The sequence below is a fragment of the Amblyraja radiata genome, chromosome 22 (assembly GCF_010909765.2).
Source record: "Amblyraja radiata isolate CabotCenter1 chromosome 22, sAmbRad1.1.pri, whole genome shotgun sequence".
NCBI lineage: Eukaryota > Metazoa > Chordata > Chondrichthyes > Rajiformes > Rajidae > Amblyraja > Amblyraja radiata.
The window spans coordinates 14,563,193-14,579,039 of record NC_045977.1 but is presented as its reverse complement, the minus strand read 5'-3'; the positions used below and the strand labels follow the sequence as shown (position 1 = coordinate 14,579,039).

The 15,847-nt window shown below is 42.1% G+C and overlaps 1 protein-coding gene across 3 annotated transcripts in view; it reads left to right on the top strand.

Moving 5' to 3' along the window:
* The window catches only part of zc3h7a (zinc finger CCCH-type containing 7A), an 84,077-nt gene that overhangs the window by 10,908 nt on the left and 57,322 nt on the right, over window positions 1-15,847 (top strand). For all 3 annotated transcript variants that reach the window (XM_033040450.1, XM_033040452.1, XM_033040451.1), the window contains one exon: window positions 15,291-15,330. In XM_033040450.1, the coding sequence (XP_032896341.1) occupies window positions 15,291-15,330 (40 nt within the window). The remainder of the gene's footprint in view (window positions 1-15,290; window positions 15,331-15,847) is intronic.

Genomic DNA, 15,847 nt, shown 5'->3' with positions numbered 1-15,847 from the left:
TTTTGTTTGGCATGCAATGTTAGGAAACAAGATAATTTAGAAATGACAGGGCAAAAAAGCACGTGTAAATTAACAATGAAAAACAAAATAAATGGATGTGGCTCTAATTATTATGTAATATGTGGCAAACTATTTTATTGAAGTGGGATATTATGTTTAATATTTAAACAGAACAATTTTTTTGCTTGTTAATCAAGCAATTTTATGCATTAAATGTGTTTTCTATCCAATCCGATTACTAGTGCGCACTATTGTCAACGTTCCTTTATTGACATTTATATTGTGTCTTGAGCTATATTGGAAGTTGAGATGAATTGATCCTCGATGGAATTTTATTGTCAATGGAAGATTGTGTTCTTTATTGCAAAGAATAATTTTAGAGAACTACTTGTGTGCAATGATGATAAAATAAACAAGACACACATTATCTATGTGTATAGTTAAACATGGAAAAGAAGTAGGTGCAGTAGGATTTGCTCTGCTGTTCCTTGATGCTACTTAGCTACTCGATGAGATGCACAGCATTTGTGTACAATGAAATTAAATTGTTACCCCTAGCCGGTTGCTACTAAACTCAGGATAAAAAAGTTTACTGTTTAAAAATTGTCATGAAAATGTTTTACCCCATTTGGGTGCAGAGTCTTATCTTTCAAATTTTAATTGTCATTTGTCTGCTTTTAATCTCTCAATGCCACATTTTGTCTCTTTCACTTTCTGTATGTGATTTTTACATTGAATTAAATATTCTTCCTAGTTATGACTTAATTAAACAATAAAGACTCTAGACTTTTTTAAAGACAAAGTGAGAGAGAAAGAAATAGCGAAAATGTTGCGTGTTCTAATCCTAAACAATCCTGCTTCTTTGTGAGAAGGACATGCACTAATAATAGTGGGTGTAACTTCTCAAATTATGTTGGCTGCAGCATGCCTAAAGGGCCTGTCCCACTTGGCCATCATTTACGCGACAGGCTGGTAGTCAAGCGTGTCTTCATGCGTCCGCACAGCCGTCTGGAGCGCGTGATGTCATTTGAAGATAGACACAAAATGCAAGAGTAATTCAGCAGGACCGGCAGCATCTCTGGAGAGAAGGAATGGATGATGTTTCGGGTCAAGACACTTTTTCAGTCTGAAGAAAGGTCCCGACCTGAAACGTCACCCATTGCTTCTCTCCAGAGATGCTGCCGGTCCCGCTGAGTTACTCCTGCATTTTATATCTCCAATTGTCTTGGCCCCGCTCTGGGAGTAGGAGTGGGGGCGGATCCGGATCCGCAACGGCCGTGAGCCCCAGGTCGAGCTCGGCGATCGCTTGCCTGCTTCTGCTGCTGTTGGAGGTGAGACGTTGTGCCGCGCCAGGGTGTCCCACTTGGCCGTCATTTACTCGACAGGCCGGTGGGGCGCGAAGATTTCGTGCAGAATAAAATCCTGGAGCGTTGCGCGACACCGCGCGCAACTCCGCACTCCTCCGCGCCACTCCATGTGCCCGTCCCGCGCTACCCACACGCTACCAGGTCGCGTAAATGGCATGCAAATGATGGCCCTTAAGAGTCAGTGCTGTTTGTTTCCTGATACAAAATGTATGTTCCTTTTATATTTTAATACATATATAAAAATATACCTACTAATATCTATTTTAGTATAATAATGCATGTTATTGAACTCCAATAGTAGAATAATGAATTTCCAAAACTTCTTCATTTCTACCTTTTGTATACATTGAAAATTATATTGTCACCAAACATCCTTCCCAATCCCAGCTGTAATTACTATTGAATGACTGTGTTCTTTCCTTTCCCTCCCTTTCCGCTTTGAATCACTTTTGAAGCCACCTTGTGCTTGCAGTAGTTGTGTCGCAAAAAGATCACACCTGGGGTATTGTGTGCAGTTTTGGTCTCCAAATTTGAGGAAGGACATTCTTGCTATTCAGGGAGTGCAGCGTAGGTTCACAAGGTTAATTCCTAGGATGGCGGGACTGTCATGTTGAAAGAATGGAGCGGCTAGGCTTGTATACTCTGGAATTTAGAAGGATGGGAGTGGATCTTATTGAAACATATAAGATTATTAAGGGTTTGGACACGCTAGATGCAGGAAACATGTTCCCGATGTTGGGGGAGTCTAGACCCAGGGGCCACAGTTTAAGAATAAGGGGTAAGCCATTTAGAACGGAGATGAGGAAAAACTTTTTCACGCAGAGGGTTGTGAATCTGTGGAATTCTCTGCCTCAGAAGGCAGTGGAGGCCAATTCTCTGTATGCTCTCAAGAGAGAGTTGGATAGAGCTCTTAAAGATAGCGGCATCAGGGTATATGAGGGAAAGGCAGGAACGCGGCACTGAGTGTGGATGATCAGTCATGATCACAGTGAATGGCTCGAAGGTCCGAATGCTCTACTCCTGCATCTATTGTCTATTGTTTATTGTCATCAGGTTTACTGTGTGCGTGAGGTAAATATTCAACAGCGTTAATAATAAAATTGCAATTAAAGTAATTGAGACCAATGTTCAGATTGCCGGTGAGTAACCAAAGTTTGCCAGTCATACACCACTGGGAGTACATTGTTTTGTTCTCGCAATGTGTTCCTGGGTGCAACCTTCCAACAAGTGGAATGCAGAACAATGAGGCTCTGCTTGCTGCTTGATCTGTTGAGTTACTCCAGAATGGTGTATTTTCTGTTTCTTTGGTGCTTAAAGGCAAACTATTATATTTGTTATGTTATTATTGTTAGATAGTGTTCAATTGTCTTCACAGAGTATTATTTTTCCAAATTTCGTAGAAATGGCTTTTTTTTATAGCGTCTTTCATGTCCTGAGAACACTGCCACATATTTTACAATGAATGGAAGTACTTCAAGCACTGCTGTCATGTAGGAACATGAAAATGAGGAATTAAATTAAAAAAAAAGATACTCCCTGTTTGCGAACATTTATTCTCTCTTAGATTATTTTAAAATATGTAATATTATAGATCATGTGTGCATGTACAGTTGGAATGGTTAATGAAAGCTAACAATTTACCCTTTTTGATAGAAATTATTAAAGGTGGAAGCTTGGAGAAATTATATTTTAGATTTTGGCAAAATATTTAAATGATATAAATGATTCATTCATAACGTCGGAATGCCAAGAACAAGAACAAGAATGCAAATGGATGGCTTTGAATAGAGCTTTGTTGACGTGGCATGGAGTTATTAAAGGAGTGCCAAAGGGTTCAGTGCTGGGACTATTGCTGTTAACAATTATAGGTCTTTTGGATGGGAGACTGAAACAGAACTGGGTTAAATTTGTAAATGAACCTGGATTGGTATGGATATAAAACTGTGGGGATGAGATGAACCAAATGAAAGGGATCTGAGGTATATTGGAAAGAAATACTTTTCAGTGGCAAATAGAAATTAGACCAACATGGGAAAGTATGTGGGGAATTATATAAATGCTCGTGAGCGGCAGTATCACAGGGAACATTAAAATCAATAGTGCAGATTGTTTGGAATGACAGTGACTTCTTAATCAAATCTTGTTGCATGTGAAAAATTCAACACATACTCAGTTTGTACAAGGTATTGTCATAACTAGAATAGTGTACAATGCTGGTGATTATACTGCAAAATCCAGGTTTTACTTTTTGAAATGGTGCAGGAAAGGGTAAACTGATTGATATTTGTATTTAGGATTTGTACTTTGTTCTAAGGAATTGACTGAACAGGAGATGCCACTTGAATATTGATATTCAATAAGACTGATAAGACTTATAAGACTATAAGACTGATAAACGGACTTTGCCCCCCTGCCAAAGTATCGCGCACCAACCACCAACCTGGACACACTGCAGCAGAGCCACTGCCGATCGGAACGCCTGTTGATGTTTAGTAGAGAGTAGAGTGTTTAATTTCTTCATGATATATGTATTTTTATTTCTATTTATTTTTTACTGCACACTGATTGAGCAACGTTTTTTTGTTTCCTCTGGGTATGTGAGTACTTAGGAAAATGACAATAAATATATACTATACTATAATATTGAAGCATGGGGCTTTCATGTACTGAAACAAATGAAAATGTGACATGTCTAGAGGAAAGAAATGTACAGATATAGATTAACTACCTGGAAGAGGATTAGAATAATCAATCCAAGGAGACTGTAAAAGCATTTTAAAGGGGAAGTGGATAAAGAAGTGGTGCAGCGGTAGAGTTGCTGCCTTACAGCACCAGAGAGCCGGGTTCCATCCTGACTATGTATGGGTGCTGTCTGTACGGAGTTTGTAGGTTCTCCCGTGATCTGCGTGGGTTTTCTCCAGGAGCTCCGAATTACTCCCACATTCCAAAGACGTACAGGTTTGTAGGGTAATTGGCTTGGTAAAATTGTCCCTAGTGTGTGTAAGATAGTGTTAGTGTGCGGGGATCGCTGGTTGGCACGGACTCGGTGGGCCAAAGGGCCTGTTTCCATGCTGTATCTCAAAACAAAGCAAAACTCAAATGAGCAGTGTTATTTTTAATGAGGTCAAATGACTGCAGTTTCTTGCCTCAGCCTGTATTTTCCTATATGATGACTTGTCTGAATCAGTTACATGACTGCATTTAATTTGAATAATTGTTGAACTTTAGGAATTTTAGAGCTTTAGAACTTTACTCTTGGAAAATAAGGGTTTTTTTGTAAATAATAAATAATAATAATACATTTATTTGTATAGCACATTTAAAAACAACTCGCGTTGACCAAAGTGCTTCACATCAGTGCAGATACTAATTTGATTATACAACGGTAGACAGACCCAACAATACATACATAAACTGTTTACAGTGCCCCCTCAGAGGGGCTCAAAAATGCTAGGGAGTAGTAATAGGTTTTGAATCGTGATTTAAATGAGTCGATGGTGGGTGCATTTCTGATGTGGAACGGGATGCTATTCCACAGTCTAGGTGCTGCAACCGCAAAAGTGCGGTCACCCCTGAGCTTAAACCTAGACCACGGGATAGTCAGTAGCCCCAAGTCGGCTGACCTGAGGGACCTGGAGGTAGAATGGTGGGTTAGAAGATTTTTGATATGGGGGGGGTGGGGTGTGGGGGGGGGGGGGGGGGTGGGGTGGGGTGGTGGGTGGGGGGGGGGGGGTGGGGGGGGGGGGTGGGGGGGGTGGGGGGGTGGGGGGGGGGGGGGACAAGCCCGTTAAGGGCTTTGTATATGTATAAGAGGAGCTTGAAGTTGATTCTGTACTGTACTGGGAGCCAGTGGAGAGAGGCCAGGATCGGGGTGATGTGGTCCCTTTTATGGGTACCCGTCAGAAGTCTTGCTGTTTTGGACCAATTGCAGGCGGGACAGGGATGATTGGCTAATGCCAGTGTATAGGGAGTTGCAGTAGTCAAGGCGGGAAGATGAATGCGGGATGATTTTTTCAAGGTCGTTGAATTTGAGGAATGATTTGATTTTAGCTACTGTACGAAGCTGGAAGAAACCAGCTTTTACCACAGAGTTGACTTGCTTGTCAAACTTCAATGTGGAGTCAAATATCACAACAAGGTTTTTGACGTGCGGTTTGACGAAGGAGGTTAGGCTTCCAAGGCTGCCTGTTATCGTTTTGATGGAGTCGGAGGGCAGAGTAGGATGACCTCCGACTTGCTCTCGTTAAGTTGGAGGAAGTTCTGTGCCATCCAACATTTTAAGTCATCAAGGCAGTGCATGAGGCTGTTTAAATTAGACCAGTTGTTGGGTTTCAGGGGGAGATAGAGCTGTGTATCATCTGCATAGCAGTGGAAAGAAATGCCATGCCTTTGGATGACTTGGTCGAGGGGGAGCATATACAGAGAGAAGAGAATGGGGCCTAGGATGGAGCCTTTTGGAACCCTGCAGAAAAGGCTAGCTGGGGAAGAGAAAGAATTGCCTATGTTAGTAGAGAAACTCCTATTTTTTAAGTAGGAAACGAACCAGCTCAGGGCAATACCATCAACTCCAACCCCGTACCGGAGACGGTCAATTAGGATGGTGTGGTCCACTGTATCAAACGCTGCACTGAGGCCGAGAAGGAGCAGGATTGCACAGTCGCTGGAGTCGATGGCAAGAAGGAGGTCGTTGTGTACCTTCAACAAGGCAGACTCTATGCTGTGGTGGGCCCTGAAACCTGATTGGAAACTTTCCAGTATTGAATTTTGGTGTAGATTAGGCATTAGTTGGTCTAGAATTACCTTTTCAAGGACTTTTGAGAGGAAAGGCAGTTTGGAAATAGGTCTGTAGTTACTAGGTAAGGTGGGGTCTAGGTTAGGTTTTTTTCAGGAGGGGCTGGTCCACTGCGTGCTTGAAACAGATTGGAACAGTACCAGTGGCCAGAGAACTGTTGATGATCGAGAGGATACTAGGACCGACTATTGCAAAGACATCCTTCCGAAGGGCAGTGGGAACAATGTCAAGGGGGCAGGTTGCAGGTTTCATAGTGGAGACAAGCTTTACAAGGGAGGATAGAGTAACGGGTCGGAAGAAGTCTAATTTAGAAGAACAGATCAAAGAGACAGCTAGGTCACAGGTGGGATGGGGAAATATTCGTTCTTATGTTCTCAACTTCACTGGTGAAAAAAGTAGAGAATTCTTCGCACTTGGCAGGGGACCCAGCTAAGCTGGTACTGGGGGTGGGACATATGAGAGAGATAATAGTACTAAATAGGACCTTGGAATTTGGAGCGTTTTTGGAAATAGGGTTGGAAAAGTATTGTATTCTCGCAAACTTTACTGCTTCCCGGTATTTGAGAAGATTGTTTCTCAGAAATTTGAAGGAAATTTGAAGCTTATCACATTGTAACACTGCTCAGCGTTGTAATTTAATATTTTAGTCTATAGGGTGATTTCACGAAAGGTCACTGGAGCGTAGATCCGCACCCACGTGACCGAAAATTTTAACTGGAGTACATGCGTCACTTCCGGTACATGTTAGTGAATGGGAAAACACGCACTTTCACACCCGTTAAAAACATCGAAAACGGCCCGTTTTTGAGCAGCAATTAACTGTACCAGTCGAGGTGACCGTGAGGAACAGTGACCTAAATTTACAGTTAAAAAAAAGATAGAAACTAAGGTAAATTCAAGAGGGAGCTGAAGGTGTAAATACAGCGGAAGTGCTAGCGGACATTTGCTGTGGAGATTTAAAGATCGAAAATATCGGGAATTATCGCGTTTGCTCGCTGCATTTCATCAAAAGTGGCATTATTGACTTTTTATCTTTATTCATTTGTTATATGAAAAGTATTAAAAGTTAAAAATCCGTCAGTAAAATTGCAAAATCGCCCATGGTTCTCAGGTGGGTTTTAACATGCAAAATGAAAACGCTTCTGAAGCTCCATTTACCATTTAAATAATCGTAAACTATCAATGCGTTTTGAAATAAATTTTACTGAGATGCAAGCTAAGGAATGGGAACGCCATGCACGTGCAACAAGAAGAGAGTATTAAAGCAGATTTGGTTGCAGCTCAAGCATCTATAGGTCTGCAAGTTGATGGCGTTCTTGTGCACATTGTCTATCCTGCTCACAGTGGGTGCCCAAGCAGGATTGTTGACATCATTCCATGCTGCAGGCTTGCCTGTTATTAGATGATAAATAAATAAATAAGTAGTTTGGGTGATTGTGCAGGCTTTAAACAAGAAACATTGAGAAATATATTTTGGCAAATAATAAAATGTCCTGCTTTTGTCCAACTAACAGCGGACAATTATCCCATTTATCAATTTATTTCAAAACGCATTGATAGTTTACGATTATTTAAATGGTAAATGGAGCTTCAGAAGCGTTTTCATTTTGCATGTTAAAACCCACCTGAGAACCATGGGCGATTTTGCAATTTTACTGACGGATTTTTAACTTTTAATACTTTTCATATAACAAATGAATAAAGATAATGTCAATAATGCCACTTTTGATGAAAAGCAGCGAGCAAACGCGATAATTCCCGATATTTTCGATCTTTAAATCTCCACGGCAAATGTCCGCTAGCACTTCCGCTGTATTTACACCTTCAGCTCCCTCTTGAATTTACCTTAGTTTCTATCTTTTTTTTGGACTGTAAATTTAGGTAGCTGTTCCTCACGGTCACCCCGACTGGCACAGTTAATTGCTGCTCAAACACGGGCCGTTTTCGATGCTTTTAACGGGTGTGAAAGTGCGTGTTTTCCCATTCATTAACATGTACCGGAAGTGACGCATGTACTCCAGTTAAAATCTTCGGTCACGTGGGTGCGGATCTACGCTCCAGTGACCTTTCGTGAAATCACCCTATATACTTGTATGCATGATAAACAGACTTAAAGAGAAAAATCTCAATGGTCTGGAATGTCCAGGCAATGGTGAGCCACCCACTTTGTCTTCTTCTCTTCCTATCAGGTCTGTAATTACCTGGAACTGATCTTGTGGCAGCTTTGTGAAAGAAGCTGGCTGTCATGTGGTCAGCCAGGGCTTGTGCACTGATGCTCTCTCCTCATGAATGGGTATCTCATGAAAATACATAAACAAGTCTGAGAATAAATGCTTTCTTGGCAAAGGCACAGCCCCAGGCTGAATCTGCCAGACCTATAATATAATGGGAATGTTATAAGTGTCTCTGACGTTCAACGGAATTGAAGAATGGGCTTGTAGTTTTACTGGTAATTCGAGTTTCACTGTACCTTAATTGGTACACGTGACAATAAACTGACCTTTGAGCATTGTCGGAGTGCAGACAAAATATAGCACCATATGTGTGTCCTGTGGATATTGGTATTAGTTTATTATTATCGCATGACCTGAGGCCTTGCAGTGCATAAGCCCTGGTTGGGCACACTTCAGCTAGCTTCTTTCAGGAAGCTTTGGTTTGCATGCTATCTATTAATTCAGAGCATACTATACATGAGTACAATTAAGCCATACACAAGTACAACAGGTAGTGCAGAGAAAAATAGAAGAGTGCAGAAAATAGTGATACAGCAGGGTAACAATACAATAACAGGAAAAAGGCCAGTATCTGTAATGAAGGTAGGTTGGAAAGTTAAGGCTACCTCTTAACTTACGGGAGGACTGTTCAGTGGTCTGATAACAGAGGTAGGCATCTGTTCCTCAATTTGGTTGTACGTGCTTTTAAGTTTTTGTATCTCCTGCCTGACGGGAGAGGGGAGAAGAGAGAATGACTGGGGTGAAAAGGGTTCTGGATTATGTTTTCAAGAAGGAACTGCAGATGCTGGAAGATCGAAGGTACACAAAATTGCTGGAGAAACTCAGCGGGTGCAGCAGCAGCATCTATGGTGCGAAGGAAATAGGCGACGTTTCGGGCCGAAACCTTTCTTCAGACTGATGGGGGGTGGGGGGGAGAAGGAAGGAAAAGGGGAGGAGGAGGAGCCCGAGGGCGGGCGGATGGGAGGGTGGGAGGAGACAGCTAGAGGGTTGAGGAAGGGGAGGAGACAGCAAGGACTAGCAAAATTGGGAGAATTCAATGTTAATGCCATCTGGACGCAAGGTCCCCAGACGGAATATGAGGTGCTGTTCCTCCAATTTCCGCTGTTGCTCACTCTGGCAATGGAAGAGACCCAGGACAGAGAGGTCGGATTGGGAATGGGAGGGGGAGTTGAAGTGCTGAGCCACTGGGAGGTCAGGTTGGTTATTGCGGACTGAGCGGAGGTGTTCGGCGAAACGATCGCCCAACCTCTGCTTAGTCTCCCCGATGTAAATCAGCTGACATCTAGAGCAGCGGATGCAGTAGATGAGGTTGGAGGAGATACAGGTGAACCTTTGTCGCACCTGGAACGACTGCTTGGGTCCTTGAATGGAGTCGAGGGGGGAGGTGAAGGGACAGGTGTTGCATTTCTTGCGGTTGCAACGGAAAACGGAAAAATTCTGGATTATGTTTGCTGTTTTCCTGAGGTAGTGTGAAATATAGATTGAGTTTATGGTTGGAAGTCTGGTTTGCGTGATGGACTGGGCTACATCCACAACTCTGGAATTTCTTCCCGTCTTGGGAAAATGGTTCCCAAACTAAGTTGCGCTGCAACTCAATAGGGTCCTTTCTATGATGCATCTGTAGAAGTTGGTAAGAGTTGTTTGAGAAGTGCCAAACTTCCTGAGTCTCCTGAAGAAGTAAAGGCATTCGATTTTTGATTTTAGACTTTGGAGAAAAGATGCAACGTGGAAATAGGCCCTTTGGACCATCGAGTTTGTGCTGACCAGTAATCAGCCTGTAATCACTATCCCACATACTAGAGACAATTTACATTTTCTACCAAAGCCAATTAACATACAAACCTATATGTCTTTGGAGCGTGGGAGGAAACCGGAGCACCTGGAGAAAACCTATCCGGTCACAGGAAGAACGTGCAAACTCAGTACAGACAGCACCCATAGTCAGGATCGAACCCTGGTCTCCGGTGCTATAAGGCAGCAACCTAACTGCTGCATCGCTGTTGAAGTTCACAACCATTTCCACTTCAGCACGATCAGTACTGATTGGAGCATGTATTCCACCATGCTTCCTAAAGTCAATAACTAGCTTTTTTGACTTCCTAACATTGAGGGAGAGGTTAGGATAGGATAGGATAGGATAGGATAGCCTTTTATTGTCATCCAGACCGAAGTCTGAACGAAATTTAAGCAGTCATACATACAATAAAAAAACAACAATAAACACATATTAACATCCACCACAGTGAGTCCACCCAACATCTCCTCACTGTGATGGAGGCAAAAGTCTTAGGGCTGCAGTCTCTTCCCTCCTCTTCTCCTTCTGCGCTGAGGCGATACCCCCCGGGCGGTTGTTGTCTTGACATCGTATTACTAAGAGCTCTAAGTGCATCCTGTACTCATTGTTCGGCATCTGGCCCACGACAGTGGTGTTGTCTGCAAACTTATAGCAGAATTTGGCTGCACAGTTGTGCGAGTAAAGCAAGGAGCTGAGACCTCCTCTCTGTGGAGTACGTTAGTGAGAATTGTTATGGGGGATATTTTGTTATCTATCGTCACGGATCGTGGTCTGTTTGGACAGAAAGACAAGGATGCGGTAGCAGAGAAGGGTGCTGTCTCTTTGATCCAGGAGTTTGGAGATGAGTTTGGATGGGATTGTGCTGCTGAGGGCAGAGATACAGTTAATAAATAGGAGTCTGACATAGTATCCCTTTATTGCATTGTACTTTGTAATCGAGGTTCAAATCATTTTGGACTTCCTAACTACATCGTTACATGGAGAGACTCGGCTTGTACATGCTAGAATTTATAAGATTGAGGGGGGATCTTATAGAAACTTACAAAATTCTTAAGGGGTTGGACAGACTAGATGCAGGAAGATTGTTTCCGATGTTGGGGAAGTCCAGAACAAGGGGTCACAGTTTAAGGATAAGGGGGAAGTCTTTGAGGACCGAGATAAGAAAAACATTTTTCACACAGAGAGTGGTGAATCTGTGGAATTCTCTGCCACAGAAGGTAGTTGAGGCCAGTTCATTGGCTATATTTAAGAGGGAGTTAGTTGTGGCCCTTGTGGCTAAGGGGATCAGGGGGTATGGAGAGAAGGCAGGTACGGGATACTGAGTTGGATGATCAGCCATGATCATATTGAATGGCAGTGCAGGCTCGAAGGGCCGAATGGCCTACTCCTGCACCTAATTTCTATGTTTCTATGTTACACAGTTCTTGTACTCTAAGAATAGCTTATTTGTTACCTCTGCCCATGACTTCTTTGTTACCTCTGCCCATTACTTTTTTTGGCTGTTCATTTGATAATGGAGAGAAAACATTTGAAAATAAATAGAACTTTTCGGTTAATTACTCACTATATAATAAATATAGCTCTCCACTTCTATTTCAAGTTGTGCCTAGCCCTACCCAACTGATTTGTTTATTGTTTGATGTGAAAAATCTTTGATCATTAGTAACGGCTGTGTTACTTTTCCTCGGAAGAAGCTTTGGAATTCGACAGATTTCCACTTTCTCCATAGTAATTGCATGGCATTCTTAAAGGTCATGGTGATCACCTAAACCTCCCGTGGATATAGAACGTTTACAACATTCCAGCTCTTGAATAGTTATTGTAATACATTTTTCAATACAATTAAATTAAGGGTAATTGGAATTTCTCTGCATATACACATGTTAAGGTTTATATTCTACTTTAAAGCAGCTGTACCTAACTGTCTACAGCTGATCTTACCATTTCGGTCATATACCAACTATTTCAAGCATCACATGCATTTCTTCAACACCAATTCTCCTTTCTGGCTCATCTTTGTGGAGCTGTCTTTGTTTTTATGTTGTTCTGTCCCAATTTAGCCTGCACAACTCCAATGACAACTTTGCACAGCAGCACAGTAGTGCAGCGGTAGAGTTGCTGCCTCACACCTCCTGGTTGATCCTGACTTTGGGTGCTGTCTGTGTGGACTTTGCATATTCTGCCTGTGACTGTGGGGTTTCTTCCTGGTGATCCGGTTTTGTCCCACATCCCAAAGACGTGCAGGTTTATAGGTTAATAATTGGCCTTTGGGTATAAGGAGTGGATGTGAAAGTTACATAGACTTGTGTGAACGTCTGAAGAAGGGTTTCGGCCCGAAACATCGCCTATTTCCTTCGCTCCATAGATGCTGCTGCACCCGCTGAGTTTCCCCAGCAATTTTGTGTACCTAGTGTGAACAATGGTCAGTGTGGATTCGATGGGCCGCAGGGCCTGATTCCATGCTGTATCTCTAGGGTGTCTGATGTTGTGAGACCCGATGACCCCAGGTCACATCACTGAGGATGCATCCCAGCGCATCTAGAAGATGTATCTTTCACATGCATGTCAAGTATAGCTATCTCTATCTCTCAATTGCCTGTCCCATTCACTCTATGCCATCAGGCATTTAACAGTTAGAGAAATCACCAATTGTAGGACAACCTTTGAGCCCAGGACGTTGAATTTTTCTTCTAGGTCACCATGGCCTTCCTCTCCTCCTGGCCAGGTCCAGTGGCTCCACAAGATTGTTTGTTATTTTGCCATTTTAGTTTGGCTCTTTTGGTTTAGATGCCTACGTTCATTTCCATTTACGGTATAGTGCTGTTGCAATCTTCATTCACATTTTAGTCAGCGATCGATCGTTCTAATAGAATAATGATTTTGTTTAGTCGGTTTTCCTTTACACAACACAGACTCGTTCATAAGAAAATCTCTTTTGGTGGCAAAATTGGTTAACGCACACCCACACTTTCCCATTTCTCTCTGTTATTTTTCCTCCAAGCATCAGTCCAATTCTATTGTGAAATCCACCCACTGCCCTTCCATATGGTGCATTCACTTGTGAATTCTGCTTTTTTTTTTTTTTTTTTAAACCTCTTTTAAAATTAAAAAAAATGTCTATGCCTTTTCATTATTGATTTAACACCCTTTGGAATATTTTCTCTGTATTCCATCTCAACATTTTACAATAATTCGAATTCATCAGATTTCATATTGGCCATCTATACTTTAAGGCTGACGCAAAATGCTGGAGTAACTCAGCCGGACAGGCAGCATCTCGGGAGAGGAGGAGAACTTCTTCAAAGTAAATGTACCTTGAGGAGATTTTGCAATGGAGCAGACAAAATGTGCAGGAAAGAACTGCAGATGCTGGTTTGAATTGAAGGTAGACACAAAATGCTAGAGTAACTCAGCAGGACAGGCGGGATCTCTGGAGAGGAGGAGAACTGTAAGGCTTTTGTGCTAGAACTTTGTGCTAGACAAAAGCCTCCTCTTGAATGTCATAAGAACTAAGGAGCTGATTGTTGACTTTAGAAGGGCACAACATCCGAGGACGTACACGCCACTGGAGATAAATGGGGCGACAGTGGATAGTGTGAGCTGCTTTAAATACACGAGAGTCCACATCACAGAGGATCTGACATGGACAACACACGCTGCCGCACTGGTGAATAAGGCAAGGCAGCGCCTTTACCACCTCGGGCAGCAGAGGAAATTCAGAGTATCTCTGAGGATCCTCCAGTGCTTCTAGTTTGGGACTGTAGAGAGCATCTTGTCTGACAACATCACAATCTGATTTGAGAACTGCTCTGCCCAGGACAGGAAGGCTTTGCAGAGAGTAGTGTGTTCGGCCGAACGCACTATGGGAACGACACTCATCCCCCTGCAGGTCCTATACATCAGAAGGTGCAGATCCAGAGCCAGTAACATTATTGGGGGACCCCTACCACCCCAGCAACGGACTGTTCCAGCTGCTATAGTTAGGCAAACACCTCCGCTGTCATGCCGTGAAAACAGAGAGGATGAGACGGAGTTTCTTCCCACAGGCCATCAGGACTGTAAACTCTTATCTCAGCAGGGACTAATTTACTGTACTAATTTACTGTTGTGTTGTGTCTTTTTAAAATTGTTGGGTTTTTTCTAACATGTAAATACTGATTCTGTTCTGTAGTTTTTGCACAATCCGCAGGCATTGCCACTTTCATTTCACTGAACATCTTGTATGTGTATGTGACAAATAAACTTGACTCGACTTTACTTGTGTCATTATTAAGATACAAATGTAATATGCAAGAAATATTTACATAGTGATCGCATGTTTTCTGATGGTTCTTGATGCCCAGGTGTAGCTCTCGGAGTTCATTCTTGAGTTTGGTCAGTGCACACTCATTTGCCTTTTGTCACTACAGCTGACTTTTATTATTATACATGCATACTCACCTAATAATTTGACTGCGAGAGTCTTTTCCAGTCCAGAAACTCTAAAGTAGCCAAAATGCTGGAGAAACTCAGCGGGTTTCCTTCGCTCCATAGATGCTGCTGCACCCGTTGAGTTTCTCCAGCATTTTTGTGTACCTTCGATTTTTCCAGCATCTGCAGTTCCTTCTTAAACTCTAAAGTAGCCCACTGACAATGGGGCAGTTTAAATCCAGGATATGTACAACTAAGTGGACAATCTGTTTAGTCATGCATTATTCCTTTTTTATATCCTCTTATTTACTTTTCCCCTTTTTTTCTTTTTCCTGCATTCTGCCTTTGATTTGGTCTTCTCCCCTCTATACATCTTTATTGCCTTGAGTCTAATGGTAAGATCACCATTTACAATAAAGTTCAACACGTTTTATGTTAAGCAATTTTTGCTCAAAAAAAGCCTTCTTAAAATTAGTTGTGTATGAAGCTAAGTAATACTCTTATTGATAAAAATATAATATCACTGAATAAAGATTTAAGAAATGTTTTATTTTTGTTCTACATTTTCTGAAGGGCACTGGAAAGTGCTGATGGGTACAAAAGGCAATTGTATCATTTCCCATTCATGGGGGAAATGGAGCCAGAAAGGTTTGTGTGAATCAGTTAAATAAAAAGGTGGTTTTCTTTTTCAGGTCTACATTACCCTACCCTGGACCAGATGGGGAGTACGAGGTAAAATAAACGTCTTTACAATATTATAATGTGTATTCAGCTAATGTCTTCCTCGGTTATTTATTCCTAATTGCTTCCCCAATTAAGGCTGGACAAGAAGTGCCAGTCCTGCCAATGACATTAATGTCCTATGAATGGAGAAATAAATAATATCACTGTTAAATTTATGGTGGTGGAGGTAAACACTACTAAGGCTGATGAGAATTCGAAACTTGCATAAATTATGTAGTGTAATAAATCAGAGCATATAGTAATTTGGGGACAGATACAGTATAATTCCTACTCTTGACTGCTTTGTAAATGAGAAAGATAGATGGAAAATGATACCTGGCATGAGTGGCTATTGGATGTTCTATCCATTCATTCAAACTGGTGCTTATAGTAAGATAGACACAAAATGCTGGAGTAACTCAGCGGGACTGGCAGCATCTCTGGAGAGAACGAATGGGTGACGTTTCGGGTCGAGAACCTTATTCAGACCATTTTGACAATTTTCCAAACGGGTCTGCAACCCATG